The following is a 24,960-nucleotide window of genomic DNA, read 5'->3' on the forward strand; positions in this document are numbered from 1 at the left end:
AAACAGCAAGAGACTTCAATGACCGGACTGGGGAAACAGACTGGAACGTGGACTAAATACACAGGACTACTCAAACTGACAGAAAACAGCTGGTTACAATCGTGGTAGCACATGTGGTTAATGAGGGGGCGTGGCGCACACGAGGATCGTACGAGCAGGTCATACCATTTAGCTGATAAAATGCATTTTGTGAATGAAATTACTTATTACTGAAAGTAGATTCACCCTTAGTTCACGAAATGCAAGGTGCTGATATCAAAGTTAAATGCACAAAATTAAACATTCTTTTTGCTTTCTGTGCACGAAAGAAAGTGAAGTCTTGCTTTTATGGACAAAATGTGTGAAAAGTGGAGTTTTTCTTTTTGTGGACAAAATACAGCAAGGCATTCCTTGATTTTGTCAATAAATAATGCATTTTTTGTGGCACAAAATGTTATTTTCAGCACGAAATCGAGCGCTTAGCCCTATAAATTCTGTACACTTGAACTAGCACAGTTTTTTTTTTTTGTTTTAAGCATACTGTTATACTTGCATTACTTATAACTACTCTATGGGCCGCCATTTGTAAAGGTACTAAACCTTTTTGTACTTGCCACTTTTTCAACATTTAGTGCAATTTTCTGACATTTAGCTAGAAGTAGGTGTTGTGTATCATAAAGTTTTTTTTCTGTGTAGGTTATGTTCAAAATTGTTTATCCTATGTAAATTTAAATGACTAAATATATTAAATGTAAATGTTAAATGTAAATATAAATGTTTACGAGCGTCGCTCTTTCGCATATTGGTCAATACTGACACGCAAACGTGCGATCTTTCACGAGATGTGTTTAGTGATTTTCATCTGACAAACAGATACTGAAGTATGCAGTAATAATAATAATAGAATGAAGGGCAAACATTAATACAACAGTCTTCATGTGCAAATGAAAAATTATATTGTCTAACCAAAAGGAAGCTACCATACTCACAAATAAACAAAAAAACTATATGTATACCTATTGTCACAACCATAGCGGGCAGCAGTGCGATCGTGCGGGTAGGCGGGTCAGGAACAGGCAAGGCAAGCGGAAATCGGGGCAAACGACGGGTTTATTGAGGGCTAGGGAGCAGGAGACACTTAACCACACCATAACCACAATGACGGACAGGGGAAATAGGTCAGACCAGGACTTAAATACAACAAGACTAATCAAAGGAATAGGACAAAGCTGGAGACGATCAGGGAAGCACACGTGGGTAATCAGGGGGCGTGGCACACACGAGGAGCGGACGAGCCGGGCATGACACCTATATGTATTCATTCCATTTTTACAAAAATACTCTGTAGACTGATGTTGCTAGCTATATCTGTTAGCTGTGACTAAAGTCAGAACTTACTGATCTCAGTGATGTAGGGGGCATTAATGCTGCATGTGCATTAGGGCACTGCCGGTATTGAAACCTGAAATGAAAGAGGGCCCCTTAAATATTAACTACAATGTGCATTAATTCATTCCAAATAATAAACAATTGTCCTTTTATAAGCATACTTTCACTATTGAAAAGATAAGATCAAGGGTTTGATTTGTTAAGAATTTATTATTTTATTAAACATACCTTCTCCTCATTAATTTAACTTCTAACGGGGTGGTAGTAGCCTAGCGGCTAAACACATTACATGAAAGATCGCACGTTCGCGTGTCAGTATTGACCAATATGCGAACGAGCGACGCTTAGCAGTGACAGATAACCGTAATGCATTATGGTCCTCATAGTTTCTGCGATTGGAACTGCCGTTTTGAAAGCGATTTTTTGCCATTTCCGAACAAAACGTTCAGCAGCAGCAGCATCTTACGAACTGCTGCCACCAACGAAAGTATGGTGGGAAATATTTAAGGCCAATTTATACGATACTGCTGATTCCCCTCCTGCCCCAAAATACATTCATAACTTCCCGATGTCACAGTGGAAGGTGTACATGATGTTGCTCCCGGCCGTGTAGCAATACCATGTAAGGCAGCGCGAACACCTGCCAAAACTGCGCGTTCTATGGTCTCCAAGTGAGCAGAACTCGCCATGTTGTCCTGCATCAGCCCTAACCAGTGTTGCCAACTATTTTCAATGGAAAGTAGCTAAAGTCTGCTCGAAAAGTCGCCAAATGTCGCTAGATGACGTAATGCGCATATTTGCATATTGATGACGTAATTACGTTGTGTTTGCATTCTGCGTGTTTTCCCTAATCTTACCTCACGTATCCAATATAGAACTGTTAAAAATCAATATAAATCAATTACGTTACATATTTTCTGTTAGACAACACAACGGAACTTATTAACCAGCAGTTACATCCTCTGCAATGAAATAAGAAGAATAAATAAATAAGAAAAAATAAGAAAAAACGGTCAAATTAAATAGTTTTATTTCAAGCAAAGGAGAAGCAGGTAAGTGATTGGTCCATGGCAACACCGTTTGCACATGCGCAGCTCATTCACATCTATGTCAGCTGCCGTGCAGTCACGGTAATATGCTGCTCCTTTCAGCCGGAGCTAGCGCTCACTGATCAGGGCAGAGACAGGAAGATGAGTAACTGTACCGGGAAAGCAAGACCTCGCGCTTACAGGACAGTACTGGCGACATTTGTTGCCAAGGTTTGTCCAAAAGTCGCTAGATTTGTCGCTAGGCGCTTTTTTTAAAAACAAAGTCATCAAGGGGGTCTGAAAAGTCGCTAAATCTAGCGACAAAGTTGCTAAGTTGGCAACACTGACCCTAACCTGCAACCACTTAGCGCGCTCTCGTCAGTACCGCCCATTTCTACGCAGATGGGCATGGCTAATTTGCATACATTCTCAACATTTAGAGTCTACATTTAACATTTATATTTGACATTTAAGTTTTACACTTAACATTTAGATATGTTAACATTTATAGCAAACATTTATATTTACATTTAAATTTTATATGTAACATTTATATTAAATAATTTTGACCATAATCTACACAGCAAAAAAACCTGATGATCCACAACACCATTGACTTCTAGCTAAATGTCAGAAAATTGCACTAAATGTTGAAAACTGGCAAGTACAAAAATGTTTAGTACCTTTAATAATGGCGGCCCAGACTTCTCTGTAATATTTTGGTTAATATTTAATATTTATTTATTTAATATTTGGGAAAACCGTTGATTACTTCTATGAATTTCGGAAGTTTCATAGAGTATTGCAGTCTCTTCATCTGATGGTACATGATTTATAATCAATTCAATTGTTCATTTAACACACCTCTACAGGGAGAAAAGAAACCTCTACTATTGAAACAAAAAATTCAAAAGGCAGTTTAGCAAATTAAAACAAATTAAATAAATACTAAGAGTATTAATAATGTATTACTAATCTAGGAAACATCATTTTCATGTGGCCCACACAAGTTTGGGCATGTTCCATTGTAGCCCATTCACTGAAATGAGTTTCACACCCCTGTTCTACATACAAATGTATAGTAATAAGAGTATCACATACAAACTTTTCTATGGAGCTAAATGAGGGCCAATAGTTTTGTCAATCTGAAAAAAGAATTGAAAATAAAATTTCAAGCTTTGATGTTGAACTTCTAGAAACACAATAATGTATTCAAACTAAGAACAAGAGTTTGAAAGTTTTTTTTTTGTTTAGAAATAATTTTGATTCAGTTCTGTATTTTTTAAAATAAATGTTTTGATGGGCGACAGCAATGGATGTCCGGGCCTCAGCCAAGTGATATTTTTATGAAACTACATGTCAGTGCTATCACGATCAGTGAGCGTGGATAATGCTCACGGGCAGGCAGACGGGCAGAAAAGCAGGCAGGCAGGATCGGGGGAAAAAAAATGGTTCAATCAGGAACTGGGAGCAGGAAACACCAGACATCGACTAACATCAATGACAGACAATGAACTGAGGCAAGATGGGGACTGAAATAGACAACAGAGTACAGCTGGGTACAATCAGGGAAGCACACGTGGATAATCAGGAGGGCGTGGCACACACGAGGATCGTACGAGCTGGGCGTGACAAGTGCATGTAGTGAATTTAGCATAAAGGTCCCAGTATGAAATTGACACATGAAAGTAGCCAGGAGCTACTCAAGCTCCAAGTCAAGACAGCCCAGGAACTTGTAACCAGGAACCAAGTTCTTTATTACAGGGGTGTGATGAAAGATTTAATATGTACTAAAGGAAATGCATCAAAAGCGGCCCAAACTAGAAAAGATGGCTGGTAAAAAGTGTCTGACAAATTAAAGTAAAAATTTAAAGTAGTGCACACTGCCTGTGTGGCTATGAGGGCCTGACTTCGCCTAGTTGGACTTCTACTACTGTATATGGAGCTAATGAATCTTTAAGATATAATATTCCATCTCGGCTGAAGTGGTATTTTTCAAAAAGAATATCATTCGGCAACAATAAAGGATTTTGCTGATCGCGCAAAACTCTCTCAATTTGAAATTTGCTTATTATTATTTGTGCCCCAATTGCAATTGGTCGCTCATCCATGAATGGCGAGGCCAGGACTAAACAGATTTCCATGCACGGACCATGATTAAGTGTGTGAGCTAATCCTTGTTTACGTATAACAAACCTGCTCTGAGCAATTTTGAGGATTTGGATCTGCTGCTATGACAACTCATCCAGCAAGAGTTTCGAAAAACCGACAGATCCAGGATCATGCCAAATCATCAACAATTACATCCAGCTAAAAGAGTAATCCACTTGCGAAAAATACCCCTCAGGACTTGTCCCACATGTTTGTGGAACCTGACAAACATTTACAGTTGTCACAGTGATGTAGTTGCCGATGGATATCAAATTGGACCCCTTATGAAGGGTGTTATCATTGATGTTTTACATTATGCCTGTTAAATTTGCAATGAGGACATTGTGGACGACACTTTCCTCAATAATAACATGTATTATAAAGCTACTTTTCATGCATATTTATACACATAATGTCCTGGGGACAGAAATCGCACTGATTCGGTGGAATGGCCCCATAAACCATAACCCTTGAACTTTGATGTGAAAGCACTTAATGTTAGCTAGGGACCGTAACTAGAAAGCTCTCCAAGATACAAATAGACAAATTTATCTAACATTGCATTTCATTTCAAATGTTTAGTAAATGATACAAATACCGTCAAATGACAGAAAGCAACGAATATCCCATTTTCAACATGGGGACTGCAGGCTATATGACTACAAATTTTACATCAATTTGTCTGAATTCAAATCTTAAACCTTTTGTTGCAGGATGGAACATTTGTGAGTATAACCTGGAAATGTTGTCTTCTATTTTTAATTGTTTTAAACCTATAGGATATGAGGTCATAATGTAGGCTATCATAAGGGTTTGGGAATACTTTTCGCTAATAATTAAATGTAACATTAAGCCTAAGAGCTCATTTGATGTTATTAATATAAATGCCTGGCTTGTGTAAGTCAATAGACCCATAGCAAGTAAAATAATATTGGATGATACACAGATTTATAACTTTATATGGGTGAGGTATGAAAAATGATCTTTGACAAACTGATCAGTGTGCAAAGGTTAAATTAACCAGGGGTGGTACCCCGGGAAATGCCCTTTATTTTCTAAGCCCAGTGTTAACAGGCATGGCTTAATGTATATTATTGAAGTTTAACATATTACAGGTTATTTTATATTTATTAGTAGTAGTAGTTAAAATAACTTCATATAATAGTACGTGGGGGAGGCATGGTAGTGCAGTGGTTAGGACTGTTGCCGCACACCTCTGGGACCCAGGTTCAAGTCTCCGGCTGGGTCACATGTGTGCGGAGTTTGCATGTTCTCCCCATGTCATCGTGGGGTTTCCTCTGGGTACTCCGGTTTCCACCCACAGTCCAAAAACATGCTGAGGCTAATTAGACTTGCTAAATTGCCCGTAGAATGCATGTGTGAGTGAATGGTGTGTGAGTGTGCCCTGCGATGGGCTGGCCCCCCATCCTGGGTTGTTCCCTGCCTCGTGCCCATTGCTTCTGAGATAGACTCCAGACCCTCCGTGATCCAGTAGGATAAGCAGTTTGGAAAATGGATAATGGTACATTTTATTATTATTTATCAGATAATTATTCAATTAATTATTGTTAAGATTTTTTAGTAATCATTACATATTATTAAAACTGTGGCTAACCAGGGCAATAAAATGTTTGGGAAATTGAATCTTTTAAAGGCTCTATATAGAACCATACGGTTTATCGACAAAGAACCCTTTTGAGAGTCTAATAAATTATAGAATCCATAGCACAATTGAATTATAGAATCCATAGCTTCAATTCTGAGTAAATTTGAGGTCTGTTTTCAGGTATGGATATTCACCCATATAATGGTTTTGTGGCAGTAAAATCACAAGGAGGGGCTTATGTTTGAGTCTTTAGCCAATCACAGTCTTCATGGTGTGACATTACCACATTTGTCTGTTTTTTTCTCATTTTCAAACTGTCCCTGAGGCTGGCAGTGTCTGTGCCTCAGCAGGCTAAGCCTCTGTGTTTATCAAAAAAAAAAAAAACGCTCATTCATTATTATTATTATTATTATTATTATTACTATTATTATTAATAAATGAAGATGCACCCTTACATTGCCCCATACAGTCTTTGCAGGCAAACAAATTCCTGTGTTTTGTCTATGTTTATCTTCACTAAAGGCATGCACAACAAAGCAGGTACTTTGGAAATCTGTGTGTCTTTCTGTTTAAGAGAGAACACTGCTTATAATTTATGCGGTGATGTCATACAATGAAGAGTGATTGGTTAAAAAAGTGAAATTCAAGCCCCTCCCTTGTTGACCTAGGGACACATTGAACTCAGCAAAAGCAGGACATGGTCCATCAAAGATCAAATATAGTTAATACAGTAAAAATTGCAAATAGAATTATCTGTTTCACAAGGAGAAACCTCTAATCATCTCATCTTTCTTTTTGCTGTCACTCAGTACTGCTGCATCAAGTTTGTTGTGATTTGTCTCAAAATTCGAACAGGTCCAGATCTTCACCTATACAATGTGGCTGCAGCTTGGAAAAGATCGGACAAAGCATTTTTCAGTTATCATGCTGACAAGATCAAGTGTCTGCGCCTGCCTCCTCTTTGTTATCACTGTGCAGTGCTGCTTCAGTTTTGGTGTGATTTGTCTCAGAATTTGATCAGGTCCTGATCTTCACCCTTAAAAAATGTTGGCAAAGGCTGAAAAAGATCTGTCAAATACTTTTTGAGTTATCGTGCTAAAATAATCAAAAGTGTGAAACTACCCTTGTTTTTGCTATAACTATGCAGTTCTTCAGTTTTGGCGCGACCTGACTCAAAATGTTATCACTTGCAGCTTGTCATCCCATTAATGTCGCTGCAAAGTTAGACAAGGATCCATAAAATTCTTTTAAATTTACTGTGTTGACAATACTAAGTGTCTTTTACAGCCGCTGTTTCCTTCCTTGCTGTCACACTCCACTGCTCCTTTATATTTGGAGCAATTAGTCAGAAAATCAAATCAGACATAGACCATCATGTTTTTCATGCTGCAGTAATCACATTCACCACATCAAATGCTGTCTGCTTTCACCCTTCCCTTTCCTGTCATTAAATAGTGTTGCTTCACTTTTGGGATGATCTCTCTCTAACTGAAAAAAAAATCCAGCTAATCACCTATACTGTAGAATGCAAAATCTGAAAAAGATCAATCACATGTTTTTGAGTTGCTGGTTTAATAGGCACAGTGCTGTGGTGGTGGCAGCGGACCGATCCCAGACCCATGTATATTCTCTGAGTCCAGATAATATAACACGAAATAGCCAGGCTGTGTGGCTGTAAAGGCCTAGAATCCCTGCTCTAGGTACTTGGTGAGCTAATTGTTAAAAACTACTTAACTCCACTGTGGTTTTTGGCAATAACACATTTACTTCAGATAATTTGATGCTATAGCAGAAGCATTTATTATAACTAAAGGTTTACACAGGTATACAGTGTAAAGAATATGCAAAGAATATTTTGTGAGAAACTGTTACTCATTGCTAAGACAATAAGGGAAAAAAAACAATGATCTTGCAGGCACTGTCCGGACAGTGAGGAAACTAACGCAGTTTGGCACAGACAGAAGGTAACAGTGTCGTACACCGTAGGTCGTTCCATCCCTTTTCAGCTACATAAAAAAAAAACAATTAATGGTTAATACTGATCGATGTATCAGTACATTAACTGTTAACATAACATTGATGTATCAGTACATTAATGTTTAACATAACATTGATGTATCAGTACATTTAAAATAACACGAAAACAGTGAAATATGTCCTCTAACTGCTTATCCTGGTTAGACTTGACAGGGATCTGGGGCCTGTCCTAGGTAGCACAGGTCCCATGACAGAGTGGGCATGGATGCACACAAGCGCACGAACACACACAGAAACACACACACACATTTAAATGAATTTGCAAATTTTTATCACAATGTGGTAAAATTATTTGGTAAAATGATTTGGCCATCACTAAATCCAAAAATAACACAATGTGATATTTTTCTAATGTTCAGCCCAAAATAAATATCCTTTCATGTAACATTAGGGAGGACATGGTGCAGACTGTGTATGGCATAGATATACTTTTTTTATTTATTTATTTTGGCGGGAGGGACCAGCAGACATTGGGGTCACTGCCCCCAGCCCCCCATTTTCCGACGCCTTTGCTGATGATATGAAAATTTAGAAAAGTCTTATCTCAAGCCGACTAACTATTTCAATCCTTGCATGTACATAACATGCAATGTCGATATTAATATTGCACAACATCCAGCCCTATTTCTTACCCAGAGCGAATCTGCACAGTCCAAGGAGACACACAAACACCATACACACACAAGGAGTGAACCGTTTACTATTCTATTAAAAAATGTGTGGTTATAGGTTTTTAACACCCTTACAGAAAATCAAAATTAACAGAAAGTCCATTGAAGATCCAATATAAATGTTAGCTTTTTATACAGAAATCCTACAAGAAACATTTTAGGCTCATTTGATTCTGCATTGGATATTACCTCCATAGTTAATCTCTGCACAGTCTTCATCTCTATGGTTATTCGGTTCTCCGGGGTTCCATTTGGTAAAGTCAAAAGGAGTCCCATCAATCCAGAGCCAGGTTCCTTCCTGTAGAAGTTGAAAGATTAGGGGATAGAGGTCATTCTTTGAGAGTCATTCCATGAGTACTTTTAATTGAAAACATTTTATATCCCATTAAATAAGCATGTTTGGATCTCTAAATTAAGTGCATTGTTGCAATATCATTAGGCCTCTGTACCTATAACTGGAAGTTTGCTGGTTTGAATCATGTCCTTGGCAAAATAGTCACACATCCACTGGGCTCGTGAGCAAGGCCCCCCCCCCCCCCCCCCCCCAAAAAAAAAAAAAAAAAAAGATAAATGGCTGACACTGTGCATCAACCCCAAGCTTCACTCTCACTTAGATACCCATCTATGGAAAGCTTGTGAAGTTAAACAACATGGTCAAGGACAAGTCTCATACCCCCCCCCTTTGAAGCACAGCCATCTGGCAATTAAAACCCAAACAAACCGACTGACGAACAGTTTTTATCCAAGGGCTGTGGCCGCCATCAAACCCCTCTTCCAGAACAGTGAAAAGTAACTGTGTGCACATGTTTAAGACCACATACACTGGAACAAGGCCTTTAATAATCTGCACTAAAAGCACTTTTATGCTGCTGCTGAATTCTTGTGCTGCTTAACTTAATGCTACTATTCATTTTGCTGCTTCCTTTAGTCTGTGCTCAGTTTTATGTAATTTATATTTATGTATTTCTCTTAATTAATTGATTAATTGATTGAATAATCCATTAGTTCATTCACGTGTGTATGTCTCAAAGGCAGGGATATGCAAAAGTCAGTACTCTAGTGTACCGATATTCATACTTGTGCACATAGTAAATGAAGCATAATTTAGTTTTTTTCTTTCCCATTTCATTTTGTATTCTGACCGTTATCAGCACCGGGGTTATGCTGGTTAAGATATTCTCTCTATCCACATGAACCTCCGGGCCATATTTTTTTTAGAAATTAACCTAGACAGATTACTTTTACCATTAAATTAATTTTACAAGTTGTCTGACCAACATCCGTTTGAATATCTGTAGGAAATCCATAAGAGAAGAACATGCAAACTGCACACATAGAGCAGAGATGGGATTCGACCCAGTAGGTGTGAACCGTCACATCAGCACACACCAGCTAGAGTAACTTAAAACAAAATGGTGTAATATTACAGTATTTACGTTCTGTTTCGAGTTGTATTCATCCATCCATCCATCCATCCATAAATTTTCCAAACCGCTTATCCTACTGGGTCGCGAGGGGGACGGAGCCTATCCCGGAAGCAATGGGCACGAGGCAGGGAACAACCCAGGATGCGGGGCCAGCCCATTGCAGGGCACACTCACACACCATTCACTCACATCAAGTTGTATTATATAATGCCAATCAGTTTACCTTTACAGCATCAAATGCACCAATCCAGGCGCGAGGAAAATGGCTGCCTGTGACTTTCTGCACAAACTGGTACTCTTCAAAACTGTGGATGGATGCCAAAGTCCCTTTTACATGGATGCAGTTGTTCTGTGCAGAAGAAAACAGAACAGGGCCAGTTTATAAATTGATGAATCCCTTAATCATAAACTCTTCATTGGGCACCTAGTATTTTCAGTTTTATTGGGAACTTTTCTTTATTATGCCACTCACATTCATAAATTTTGTTTTATTTATTCTGTGTTGCCAATAAAAAAATACATAAAAAAAAGTTAAAAATAGCATCTGTGCATCTATTTTCGTAACAAGACTGAATTAAATACAGTTTTGTATTTACAACGCAGTGTTAGAAATACTACAATTATCTGATGATTGTGCAATGTTTTTGGTTACGGGTTAAGCAACATAATAATTGTGTCATTGTAGAGATCTCCTGTGGCCCGTAAATGTGAAGAACGATTGTCAAGCCCTTCTTCAAAATGATCAAACTCTTCACCTTTCATTTACATCAAAAACATTACAATGAAAGCCAGAACACTGTTGTAGCAGAAAAACACATCTGCTAACTCCATATAGTTTCCTTTTCATATGTAAAATAATTCTTTTTAGTGATTTTATTCTGGGGCTATTGAACTGAAACTCAGGATATTTTACTATAGCTCACAACTTGAATCTGCTGTAGGTTAAATTCCCTTTTGAATGGTGGGGCCATGGCATAGGGTAACATTACTGCAGGGCTACTGTTCAACTATCTCATTTTGATTCTCGCCAAGTGCAGTTTCTCTCTCTCTCTCTCTTTCTCTCTCTACACACGTAGGGTATACCTGTCCTTCTGGGCTCGCTCATTCACTTCTATAGGAAAAATGCTAACGCTAACTATGACAACCTTAACCCTCACCCAGCCATAACCATAACCATAACCATAAGTAACCAAGCAAAATATAAGTGTTTTTGCATTTTTTATTTTTTCATAGCAGTCACTGGTATTTATAAAATAGAGTTTTCTCTTACTGGTCCCCATAAGGGGAAAAAAAACATATATTTATCACGTTATGGGGACATTGTGTCTTCATAAGGATAGATATACCCGCTCACACACACACACACACACACACACACACACACACACACAATGTTCCCTGATCTTTTCAGGTTTTTCCAAATATTTATTAGGACATCAGAGGCAAAACTTTTTTTAACCAGGTTAACCTAAGTACCGTATTATTTAACTATGTTGTAGTTAATCCATATAAAGTTTGGGATAACTATCATATGCTATCAGGCGGGTCAGGCTGTATAAGGAGTGGAGCCATTGTTGTTGTCTCATGTACAGTATGTGATAATAGTTGTCTTCATAGCTTTGCAGATGAACTCTTGCAGTAATGTTAAGTATTTAGGAACTACACGGGATTGCAAAAGAAAGGGGATGCAAAAATATAACCTGACCTCAGTGCACTCTTACACACCCCGATTCTTTAATCTTACAATCGTTAATTCCTTCAATTCAAATACAACGACAGGCTACAGTTTAAAAAAAGAATAATGCCATAATATTGCAACAAGTTTAGCCACATAACCAAAATAAAACACAAGCTTCAGATCAGTAGGGGTGTGGTGGTTCGTTATATCAGTTGGTGTACACAGATACACAGTAATACATATCTGTTAAACCAGATGACACATCCCAGCTCTTTGCGTTAGAAGACTATCTACTAGACATCTGGTGTTGGATGGCAAAAATTTTAAATTTAACACAGAGAAAACAAGTACTGCTACTTGGCCCTGAGGCTGCTCAAAATAAGTTTTGCAACCTAAGCCTTAGCGGTCTTCCTACTCAGCCTAACATTGTGGTCAGAGATCTTGGTGTCCTGGTTGATTTAGATCTATGTTTCGATGCTCACATAAGAAATATCATTAGAACTGTGTTCTACCATCTATGGAACATAGCCAAGCTTTGGAAGATGCCCTCCTTTCATCCATCCATCCATTTTCCAAACCGCTTATCCTACTGGGTCACGGGGGGTCCCTCCTTTCATGAGGCAGAAAAATTAATACATGCCTTTATAACTTCAAGACTGGACAATTGTAATGCCTTCCCTTCTGGTTGTCCATCAGGATCCTCAAGTGATCGTCAGCTGTTACAAAATGCAGCAGCCAGAGGACTTAGAAAAACTAAAATGAAACTGATGATGTTAGCTGTTTTATGCTCCCTGCACTGGCTTCCAGTTAAGTCTCGGATTAATTACAAAATAATACTATCAACTTATAAAGCACTGAATGGCCTTGCAGCAAAATATCTTAGAGATCTACTGGTTTCTTACAACCCCTCCCCACCTGCTTCGATCTCAAGGAGCAGGAAATCTATTAGAACCTAGAGTAGAAAGAACTACAGCAGGCTGCAGAGCTTTCTCTTATAGCGCTCCTCAGCTGTGGGATAGTCTTCCAGCAGATTTGCGAGATTCAGGCTCACTCTCAACATTCAAGTCTAGACAAAAAAATCACATTTGGTTAGTCTAGCTTATTGGCACTCTAATTGTACTTCTAGCTTTTGCTAACTGCTTACCCCCAGTTAGGCCTAGAGTGTGAAGTGCAGAGCTGGGTGGGGATCAGTGCCATTGGTTTTGGATGAAGTAAACTGTCAGTGGTGTCACTCTAACCAAGACTTAAATGTAAAATTTTTGACTGTGTATTAGGATTTTGTCTTCTTCTTATTTTTACTTCCTCTACCGGCCCCTAGAGGATGGGTTCCTCCTTTGTATCTTGTTCCTCCCAAGGTTTCTTCCTTCCTGGGAGTTTTTCCTTGCCACTGTCCCCTCTGGCTTGCTCACTGGGGGCTTTGGGCAGGGATAATGTAAAGTGCTTTGACAAAAGTAACGTTAAAATTTGAAATACAAATAAATATTAAAATGAACTGAACTGAATTTAATTGAGTGTACTAAGACTGACATTGTCACTCAGTCAGAGTGAACTGATCAATTGGAGGTGCTTGGTGTCTTCTGCCACATCGGTCATTAGCTAGCTGTCATCATGACCGATTAATTTGTTGATGCAGTTTACTGATACGGTATTTCCAAACTACAGTCACTGAGGTGAAGTTTATGTAATAGTTCCCAAATGTTGAAGAATGCAAATTACCAGGTAGCTTTCATGGGGAATGAGTCAAAAGAAGTTCGTTATTTAATGTCATTGTATTATTATGTTTAATCAGTGACCAAGACCAATATAAAAGAAGTAGTTTGTTCATTGCATATCACTAGTATTCCTAAATTCCAGCTCCTGTAGACCCAGACAGCTCTGCTTCACCTGTTGTCTTTAGGAAACTGAACCACTGAACAGGACCCATCTGGTTAACAGTGTTGGGGAAGTTACTCACAGAAGTAATCCATTGCAGTCAGAGGTGGAATGTTCAGGACCAAAAAGTATTAATCCAGACCAAGGTTTTGTTTCAACCAACCACAGTCAAAAAAGTTACTTTGAAAGAACTCAATTGAATCATAGACAGTGGTCCCACCCAACTACAATGAGTATTTTGAAAATGAAACATTCTTTTTACATTGACTTCATGTTCTGAGAACATAACATAGTTGACTCAGTCTCACTCAATTTTCTCATGTCTAATTAAACCAACTGAATTGGTTTCTAGACTGTAATATTATTTATCAGGGCTGAGAGAAGGCAAGAGCTCCCCTAGTGGCTATAGGAGTGCATGTGTCCTAGAGCAGGAATAATGAACAGCAGCCTCAATGCTTTTAGACCACGACTTGGATTAGAAGAACAAATCAAATCATTTTGCTCATTTAATATTTAAATTTTATGAAGAACCACCACTGTCCAGTTTTTATTATAGACAACATCCTGTAAGGTTTTGGCAGAATCCTCTTCATGATGATGAGTGGAATAAACCACCTTAGAATATATACCCAATTTAAACTGAGAGTAATTTAGTTGGTTTAATTAGACATGAGAGAATGATTAACTCAGCTATGTTCTGTTCTCAGAACACAAAGTCAATGCATCAACTTAAACAGAATGTTTCATTTTCAAAATACTCATTCTATTTGTGTGAAACTGTCTATTCAATTGAGTTAATTCAAAGTAACTTTTTTTCAGTGTGCTTGATTGAAACAAAACCATGGTCTAGATTTGTACTTTCTAGAAATTAACTTTCCACCTAATTTCCCCAACACTGATTAGAGAAACATGAATCCTCCAGTTTTCCCGTGGACCTTATGAAATTCTCTTCAAGGATTCATTGATAAGTGCAGCACAATCTCAAATAACCAAGATTTTATCAGAAGTGGCATTTACCTGTGCATCCACCCATGATTTTGGATGTCCTTCAAAGTAGAAGCAGCGTGAATTATACTGATGCCAACCACCAGGGCAATTGGCTGTAGGGATGTTCAATCCTGAAGAAAATCCTATAGAATGAAGGAGGGGTGTTAGCTTTGGTTTAACTGACTTAATTATAATTAGGTGTTAGGACAGTTACAGCCTTCACAATAGGGAAGCTACATGCCTACTGTACTTTTTAAATCCCCAGAAAACTTTAATTTTATAAAATCAAAGATTGTATTCACACACACACACACACACACACACACACACACACACTACTCAGTCCATATATATATATATATATATATATATATATATATATATATATATATGTATATACACATACAATTTTAGCTATATATATATACATATACACATGTATATGGACTAGGTAATGTGTTAGGAAGGAAAGGATGTCCATCGTTTGATGGAAATGAAAATTATCAACCTACAGAAGGTTGAATTTAAAGACACCCCGGAAATCAAACTGAAAAATAATGTGGCAGGCTGGTCCGAAATTTCATTGCAGCAACTCAAAATCGTACTCAGTAGTTTGTCTGGCCCCATATGCGTATAACGTTGGGGCATGTACCTAATGAGATGACGGATGGTGTCCTGAGGGATCTCCTCCCAGATCAGTTGTGTCCTATTGGATTTAGGTCAGGTGAGCGTGGGAGCCAGTCAATGGTATCAGTTCCTTCATCCTCCAGGAACTGCCTACATGCTGTTGCCACATGAGGCCGGGCATTGTCGAGGAAACCAGGATCAACTGCACCAGCATAGGATCTGACAATGGGTCCAAGGATTTCATCCTAACACCTAATGGCAGTCAAGGTGCCATTGTCTAGCGTGTAGACGTCTGTGCCTCCCTCCATGTATATGCTTCCCCAGGCCATCACTGACCCACCACCAAATCGGTCATGCTGAACAATGTTACAGGCAGCATAACGTTCTACACGGCTTCTCCAGACCCTTTCACGTCTGTCACATGTGTTCAGGGTGAACCTGCTCTCATCTGTGAAAAGCACAGGGTGCCAGTGGAAGACTTGCAAATTCTGGTATTCTTTGACAAATGCCAATCGAGCTCCATGGTGCTGGGCAGTGAGCACAGGATCCACTAAAGGATGTCAGGCCCTCAGGCCACCTTCATGAAGTCTGTTTCTGATTGTTTGGTAAGAGACATTCACGCCAGTGGCCTGCTGGAGGTCATGTTGTAGGGCTCTGGCAGAGCTCATCCTGTTCCTCCTTGCACAAAGGAGCAGATACCGGTCCTGCTGGTGAGTTAAGGACCTTCTACGGCCCTGTCCAACTGTCCTTGAGTATCTGCCAGTCTCCTGGAATCTCCCCCATGCCCTTGAGACTGTGTTGGGATACAGAGCAAACTATCTGGTAATGGCATGTATTGATGCACCATCCTGGAGAAGTTGGACTACCTGTGCAACCTCTGTAGGGTCCAGGTATCGCCTCATTCTACCAGTAGTGACACTGACCGTCGGCAAATGCAAGACTAGTGAAAAAACTGTCAAAAAAGATGAGGGAATAATGTCAGTGGCCTCCAGCTGTTAAATCATTCCTGTTTTGGGGGTCGTCTCATTGTTGCCCCTCTAGTGCACCTGTTGTTAATTTCATTAACAGCAAAGCTACTTAACTGACCAGATCAATATCCCAGAAGTTTAACTGACTCGATGCTATACTCTGATTCAAAAGTGTTCCTTTGATTTTTTTGAGGTGTGTATGTGTGTATGTGCGTGTCTGTGTGTATATATTTATTTATTAAAGTGGTTGAAATTATAGTCTTAAACATTACCTGAATATCATGAACATGTTATGTCTTGGGGGTCACCAGTGCTTGAAGTGGGAAAAACAGGTACCAGTACTCAACTTGTTAAACAGTACCGGCAGATTGTGAAGAAAAAGACAAAGAGATTATGGTAATGTGTACTAGTGAGTACTGCCCCACTTCAAGCACCAGTATCCACCTTCATTAGTCTATTAACCCTAACCCTAACCCTAACCCTAACCCTAACCCTAACCCTAACTCTTAATGAGAATCAAATATCTCAAGACGTCCAAAATTTTGCAAAGTGACTGTTTTGCATCCATAATACTTTTGGGCAAAAGAACATCATCACATTTCTCAAACAGTTCTTGTTCATATGACAGACAATATAATTCATAATTATATAACTATTATAACAATACTGCAGTTGTATAGTAAAATCAGTATATAGTAGTAAACATCTCCAAAAAAGTAAGACTAATCCAATTCATTTTGCAGATGAACATAACTTTATCTGTTTTGTGATGTTTAAATAAAATAAAAGGTACTAACCTTTGGAAGGTTCCAGAGTTTTAGTTTCATTTTGGAGCACTGAAATGCACAAAAATAATTTCATAAAGAGGACTTTCAGGACCTGCTTACAGGGCTGGATGTAGGATAATGTCATACTCAGGACCAAGCAGTGCAGGTTAAGGGTCTGGATTAACGGCCCAACAGAACCCTTGAATTCACAGCATTTGAACTGCTAACCTTTGAAGTACTAACCACAGATCCTTAGCCTCAGAGCCACCACTCCGCCAACTGTGATTGGCCATATTGGAAAAAAAATACTGTGTACTATTTTGAACCAATATGGGATGAGTTTTGTCTCATATTCTTGACTCCCTGATTTAATAAAGGTTTTTGTTCACTGGTGTTCCAAAACACTCTGTAACCCTTGGTTATTCCTGCTTGGGTTCAGCTGTTTAAGTTTTGTCTTGTATTCCTTTATTCCTATGATTCTAGTATCTCCTGGTGTTTGAGAATATACAGTCCCTGACAAAAGTCTTGTCGCTTATCTATTTTGTAGAAACACCTGCTATTAACCTGACTTTTAATTAATCAATTGATGTTACAAATAGCTCATATGAAAAGCTAAAACCCTACCAAATGATGTTTAACGCATTGAAATGAAGTAGTTTCACTGAAAAAAGATTTATCATTTAATCAAGACAGAAAGGTCAAATTTTGGCAAGACAAAAGTTTTGTTGCCTATACAGAAATTGACCAAATGTACTGCAAATACAAAAATATGTCAGCAAATTAAGTAGTGGTGCTGTGAGATCCAAATTTAATATCTTGTATGACTTCCATGAGCTTGAAGGACTGCATCCATGCGGTTTGGCAAGGATTCATACAATTTATTGATGAAGTCATCAGGAATAGCAAAGAAAGCAGTCTTGCATGCCTCCCAGAGTTCATCAATATTCTTAGGTTTCATCCTACCCCACACATGCTCAATGATGATTTTTCCACCACCAAACTTCACTGTTTTCTGGGTGAATCTCGGATCCATGCGGGCTCCAGTAGGTCTCCTGCAATATTTGTGGCGACTGTGGTGTAATTCAACAGAAGATTCATCTGAAAAATTCACCTTCTGCCACTTTTCCAGCGTCCATCCTTTTAGCAGGCTGTGGGCCTTGGCAAATGCCACACGGTTTTTCAATTGTCTTTTGTTTAGTGCTGGCTTCTGGGCACTGATTCGACCATGGAGGCCATTTCGAGACAGAATCCGACAAACTGTTCTGGTTGACACAGAGACTTCAGGTGACCAGGTCTCGTGGAGCTCTGCTGCAGTGGAAAATGGGCTGGCCTTGGATTTTTGAACCAACAAACGGTCCTCTCGAGCAGTTGTCTTGCGGGGTCTGCCTGACCTGGGCTTGTCAAAAACGTCTCCAGTCTCTTCAAATCTTTTTTTTATCCTCTGTACTTGACGCTGAGACACATTGAAGGTGTCTGCCACATCAGCAGTGGATCCGGTCTTCAGCCTCTTGATGATCAACACTTGAGTCTCAGGGTGAATCTTAGGCATGTTTGCAGAGGTCTAGTTGCAGTTGATGTGAAGGTCTAGTGTAGTGGGGTTCTTTTTATACACACCTGAGACCTAATTAATCCATTATCAGGTGAAGCTCATATGACAAGGCGACAACACTTATGTCTTTGAAAAAATTGACTCAATGGGCTTTACCAAGCTTTGAATATTAGAATACTTTTTGACAGTTTCGTTTTGCACTGAAACATTACTACAAAAGCTGTTGGGAATAAAATGAGCCATTTCTTGTAAAAAAATATATTTCAGCAGCACTTGAGGTTAATTTGTACACAAGCGACAAGACTTTTGTCAGGGACTGTAGAGCTGTCACTATCGATTATTTCAATAATCGAATAATCTACCAATTAATCTGATGATTCATATATAATATAATAATATAATATATAATATAATATAATATATACATTGCAATTGGCATGAGGCAGGAACCAAGCAACCAGTGTAGGGTGCACACTCAGTCACACATATGCTACATTTAGGCACACTGATTCTTAAATAGCATGTTTTTGGACAGTGGAAGGAAACTGGAGGATTCACGAAAACGTCACACATATACACAGGTTGAACATTCACATTCCACAAGCACAAAGCATCGGTGTGTGGCAACAGCGATACCCACTGCCCCCCTGCTGTCATTGGCTTGCACAATGTACCATGTTAATATTGTCATGGCATTTCATGCACATGCAGTTGTCACATCGTAAAGACTACAAAGGTCTGCTGGGATCAAACCAGTTTTACTCAGTCATTGGAAACAAAATTTAACAAACTTTGCAATTTGAATAATGGTTCCCTTTCCACATTAGCCTTACAAAGAGTGAAAGCTATTAAAACAATATTCATCAGCATGACTTTTAACATTATCTAGCATTGCTTTTAAACGATCAGTCAAAAAATCAGTCTACATAAGCTAATATTGGTAATTTCAGCTTTTACAATAAACGCGTCCTACTATCTATCTGTTGAACAAACTAAATAGAATTATGTAGTATCTGTTACCGAAAGTTGTCCCAATTTCTATGCAAGTGGTTTAAAATAATTTAACCACCAGATCAATCATTCAGAGTCGTACGGTGTGTTTAAATCTCACATTATGCTCATGTCTTCTTTTTGCTATGATCCATTGTGAACATTTGTTTTGTTGCTCACGTTACAAATGCCCTGTTAACGTACAAGATTAAAGTAGTTTAAGAGTTCGTTTCTGTAGTCGGTAGTCCCTCTATGCGGTATATCATTAATGGACTATCGGGGGCTCAAGTACAGGGGGGCTTGCAGCTTGACCCGGTGTGTGCCTGTTGAGGTGATTCAGACACCTAACTTGATGCCTTCTAGATGCCTCCCTGAGGAGGTGTTTTGGGCATGTACAACCAGGAGGAGACTCCAGTGCAGACCCAAGACACGCTGGAGAGATTATATCTCTTGGCTGGCCTGGGAACACCTTGGTATTCCACCAGTGAAGCTGGAGGTGGCTGAGGGAGGTCTGGACATCCCTGCTTAGACTGCTGCACCCCAACACCCGATAAGCAGTAGACAATGGATGAATGGGTGGATTGAATTGTGGGGCATTCTATGCTAACAGCATGTAATGAAAATTGCAAGTGCGACATACAGTATAGCTAGCTAGTTCTTACTTATTGTTGTACTTTTCAGGATACTCGAGGTGGTCAGTGTAGCTCCATATTGAATCAACCAAACGCACTATTACCACTAGGATTTTTTTCAGCGGTTTTCAGTCACGACAGTTTTTCCCTAACGCAGTTTTCTGTCACGACCCTCCTGATGTTTATTGCAAGTTTATTGTAAGTAACATTACCGGTATTATGATTCACTGAGTTTGCTAATGTCAATGTTAGGTTAACTGAACCGTTATTTCACCATGTATTATTATTATTAATAATAATAATAATAATAATAATAATGAATAGCAATAGAGAATTTTGTCACATCGCGAATGTTCTTGTAAACTGTAAAATCTAACTTAATTTTAGCTAGTTAAATCTAGCTTCCTCACTTTTTAAATTCTCTCTCCCTCTTATCAAGCACATACTGCAGACCATAGACATCTGAGCGGGTTTGCTACGTGCATGAATGTGTATCAGCATTGTTTCTACACTTCCTGTATTCTGCGTTTCAAAAACAATGTCTTCTGCAGAGTCATACAATTGCTACTTAATGACATTTCATAAAATTCTGAAGCCGTAGCGGCAATAATTTATAATTATACTGGCGGCAATAATTATGTTGTGAATTATACTGAATCTGTAATGTAGCTACTAACCTCAGTTTAGTGAGGTGTGTATCCAAAGTATTTGAAAGGTAAATATAAATATAACATGACAGATGAACACTGCAGATTCCATCCATCCATTCTCTATATCAATCTGTCCTATGCAGGGTACCGCAAAGATAAGGGTGTAAGGCAGGGGGATGACCAAGGACAGGGCACTGACACTTTGCAGAACACTACACTGAATTATTTCAGTAAATCTTTTCTGGTTAATGAGCACTGCCTAGCAGTGTGTCAGATGATTAAGTTTGAGTCCAAATGCAAGTTGTCAGTGTATCCCAGGGGTGCCCAGTCCTGCTCCTGGAGAGCTACCACCCTGCAGAGCTTAGGTACAGCCTTAATTTAACACATGATACAGATAATCAGGCCCTTTGGTTATATCTCAGTTTGAGAACCAGCTTAACTTCAACAAAGCCGACTAATTGTAGCAGAATAGTCAACGACAGAGTTGACGGGAGGCCCCAAAGGTTTCCCACAAAAATGAAGGGTTTTATTTTTCTATAATTTTTTTTCTTTTATTAAAAATCATGCAGGCAACAACAGTATAATAACAATAATCAAAAAGCCCAAAACAAAAACTGAGCAAAACAAACAAGCATAAGACAGGCTGTCTTACTAGAGCCTGTCCAAAGTACCAGCAGGGGCGCAACAATTTTGGTGCCAACCCCCTCCCCAAAAAATATATATATATAAAAAAAAAAAAAACTTGCCCGTTTTACAATTCACTTACTGACGTTTATTTAAACAGATTTCATTTTTTCACCATAAAAAAGGAAAAACGTAAAAAAGTGGAACAAAAAGGAAATGCTTTAGCTAGCTATCCATGAATGGTGATTACATGATCAGGTGCTAGTCCGACCGACGTTAACGATACGTTTCATTCACGGTGCACGCCCCACATTTCAATCAATCTGACAAACGGCTTCTAAATCCTTGTCTATAGCCTGTGTGCATTACCAAGAAATCGTTATGCAGTTTCAACTTGCCTAACCCAAGTAAACTAGCCAGCAGCAGCACTATCTAACCTGGTTTTCTGTGAAGTTCATAGCCTAATCCCTGAATCTGGGCACAAGCTTGCGGATAAGTGACGTTTATTTCCATCACAGTTCATACCTGTTGCTGTCTTTCACCCACATCAGCATTTTTTGGCGCATCCCCTCGCACGCCTTCATTTTTCTTTCTGCCTTGAGTACCTGATATTTTTCTGCTCTCTCGATCCTTCCGCAAATGCACGTCAGTGAGCGACAGGCTACTACCACTCTGGCTGCTACTAAATAGACGCTCAGCAGCGCGCAACCACATATTCTTCAAAGTACGGTCCGTGTAACGTTTATCAGTTCATTTTTCTAAGCACAGACGGATATTTGGAGTTCAAATATCCAAAGTTGGCATTAAGAAAGTACTGCTCCTGGACTCAAATAATTCAATATTGTAGTGATTTTATCCCCAGTTCCCGAAGAGGATTAATTGGTACAACACCGAACCAGCCTACCAAAATTACCAATAGTCCCAAATAATCCCAAAAATATATAAATGCAAAACTCAGGATAATGTAAAACTAAATATCAGAAACATCAGAACAGCATGTTCAAATGCATTTTTATTACGTATTTTTATGTATTTATAATGATAGATATCAAAATTCATTTAAAATAAGTTAATAAAATAACATTGTAAAGAAATGGTTGGGGCAGAGCTGTCACTGCAGCCAAAATTAACAACTGAAGTACTGCGGCCCTAACAGATGTAATCTCACTCTAAACATTCTACGAAACTTGAGAGCCCTGCGTGTCATATTTTTTCCAGTATGATAATAAATTTTCAATGGTCATGTATGACTAAATGTAAGTGCAGAAAACATCATGTTGAAGCTCATTGCGCTTAGATAATTAGAGTTTCGGGGTATTACATGTATAATTCTCTCAGAAATCCTGTCAGGTTAGCATAGCTAGCTTACGTTGAAAGTTAAATATGTGAATCAAATAGTAAAAAAATCTTAGAAATCCTGTCAGATTAGTGTGTGCAGTAAAAAAAAATGTTACATGAAATCTTCTCAGATCATATAATATGACAAACATAGATAGACATTTTATACAACATTTATATCACCCGTCTTAAAGACGCTGCTTCCACCGACGACGAGTAATGTCCGCGTGCGCGCATTGACTTTTTGAAATCTGGCTCCATAGCCGCTAGGCGCGCGCGGTCTATATCGGGAACCAATCGATTAAGTTCATGTGTCAAGTACTGATGGAATACCCGGATGTGCTTTCGTTTATTGGATTTAATAGAGTACGCACTGCAGTTTTTATTCAAATTTAGAGATTTAATCCATTTAATCCATATGCCCTAAATCCATTTAATCCATATGTTCCACAAAATGTGCCCTTTAGAGAATGATCTTGGAACATTCGTAAAGGGTCACATTTTGCGGAACCTTTTTAGAACGTTCCCTAAAGGTTCTGACCTTTAGGGAATGTTTCCTGAACATTCCGCGTTTGCTGGGTAGCTCACTACAAGCAGGATTGTGCACCCCTGCTGTATCCTGCCTATGTCCGAGTTGCAAATGTACTGTATGAAGCCCGAGTTAGAGTCGCGGAAACTGCAATTTAGGTCCGAGTTCTGGATTCAAAGTACCACCACACTGGAAGATACGTACACACTTACCAACAAGTATTTGTAATAAAAAGCAAGTGTTTATTTTTCTTACCTCCTGGCACCCAGAAAGCTCCACTGAAAGAGAAGATGGTGTAGAGGATGGTGGAGATGGTGAGCAAACCCATGATGATGTCTCCTGGAGGATGAAGAGGAAGAGAGTAGTTAATTTCCTGATTAGATTTAGGTCTGTGCTTCACTAATCAAACTAGCAATACAAGAATAATGAACTAAACTTGATAAAGTACCTCCAACAATCAGTAAGTATAACTGTACTCAATGGAAAGTTCTAGATGAAAACAGGGGCAGCCAAGGTCTCCCTCTTCTGTAGATTTATCTGTTCAGTAAGGCTTTATATAGTTTAAAGATTGAGGAAATATTTTAAAAGGGGAAGATTTGTGATTTGATGAGCTAGTTTACACTTTCTTCACACTTTTTCAAAAAGATGCTATCAGACCTTCCTGGTAGCCACTTGACAAGTCACGTTGCACGCCTTGCTCTAATGAACATTCATCATGACATGAAAACCAAAATTGACATTGAGAAAGTGCTAAAAGAAATTACAAGAAATTTAAGAAGCTTATTTAATTGCAAGTAGAAAAAGGAATTGCCACAACCGGGAGACAGAGAATCACCTTCAAAGAGAGTTCAATTCATTAATAAGTGTGTGTGTGTGTCTGTGTCTGTGTCTGCGTATTTTTTATTTTTTTTGGGAGGGTTCAGGCGGTGTATTTCTTGACATAAAATCTTGAAGGAGTTAAAAGTTAACAGACAGTGTATTGCTTGTCCCAGGTGTACATGCATTTTCATGTGCTCTTGTTTTGTTTCAATAGTAACCTATAACAAACCTATGCTTGTGAATTCCTTTTTTCTCCTTAAAATGGCAGTTTTTTTGTACTTTCTAGCCATCCTGTGTACATCAAGATATTTAGTTTTTTCTCAAATGATTCTTATGTTCGTGAGAATGACCAAACATAAGCATAATAGGCTATCGCCATGCTTTCATTTTCAAAGTAAAATGAATTTCACTTCACAGGTTCACAATGCAAATAAAATAGTCCACTTTCCACGTTTTGTTTATTGCCAAAATCAGAGGGCATGACCCCCTTTTCTTCAGTGATGAATTTCTGATATCAACAATGTGCATTTTAACTAGTTAAAGTTTAATTTTTCATCTCAGAAAGACACATTATAACTTGTTACAGTTACAGTTTATTCTTATACCAACTATTATAATGCATTATGGAGATATCTATAATGC

At 38.6% G+C, this 24,960-nt stretch overlaps 2 protein-coding genes across 3 annotated transcripts in view; one reads left to right on the forward strand and one right to left on the reverse strand.

The window, feature by feature from the left end:
- LOC125723191 (uncharacterized protein FAM241A-like) overlaps positions 1–24,960 on the forward strand; it is a 229,966-nt gene that overhangs the window by 18,242 nt on the left and 186,764 nt on the right. The window lies entirely within an intron of this gene.
- The window catches only part of LOC125723188 (lactose-binding lectin l-2-like), a 128,945-nt gene continuing 111,911 nt past the window's right edge, over positions 7,927–24,960 (reverse strand). The window contains exons 1-7 of one of the 2 annotated variants that reach the window (XM_048999605.1): positions 23,948–24,026; positions 23,755–23,838; positions 17,218–17,256; positions 14,856–14,968; positions 10,512–10,637; positions 9,051–9,159; positions 7,927–8,159 (exon numbers count right to left, since the gene is read on the reverse strand). In XM_048999605.1, the coding sequence (XP_048855562.1) occupies positions 8,092–8,159; positions 9,051–9,159; positions 10,512–10,637; positions 14,856–14,968; positions 17,218–17,256; positions 23,755–23,827 (528 nt within the window). In that variant the 5' untranslated portion in view covers positions 23,828–23,838; positions 23,948–24,026 and the 3' untranslated portion in view covers positions 7,927–8,091. Of the gene's footprint in view, positions 8,160–9,050; positions 9,160–10,511; positions 10,638–14,855; positions 14,969–17,217; positions 17,257–23,754; positions 23,839–23,947; positions 24,027–24,960 lie in introns of those variants that run through there. The other variant, XM_048999606.1, reaches the window with a different exon arrangement.

The sequence above is a fragment of the Brienomyrus brachyistius genome, unplaced genomic scaffold (genome assembly GCF_023856365.1).
Source record: "Brienomyrus brachyistius isolate T26 unplaced genomic scaffold, BBRACH_0.4 scaffold46, whole genome shotgun sequence".
NCBI classification, from domain to species: Eukaryota; Metazoa; Chordata; class Actinopteri; order Osteoglossiformes; family Mormyridae; genus Brienomyrus; species Brienomyrus brachyistius.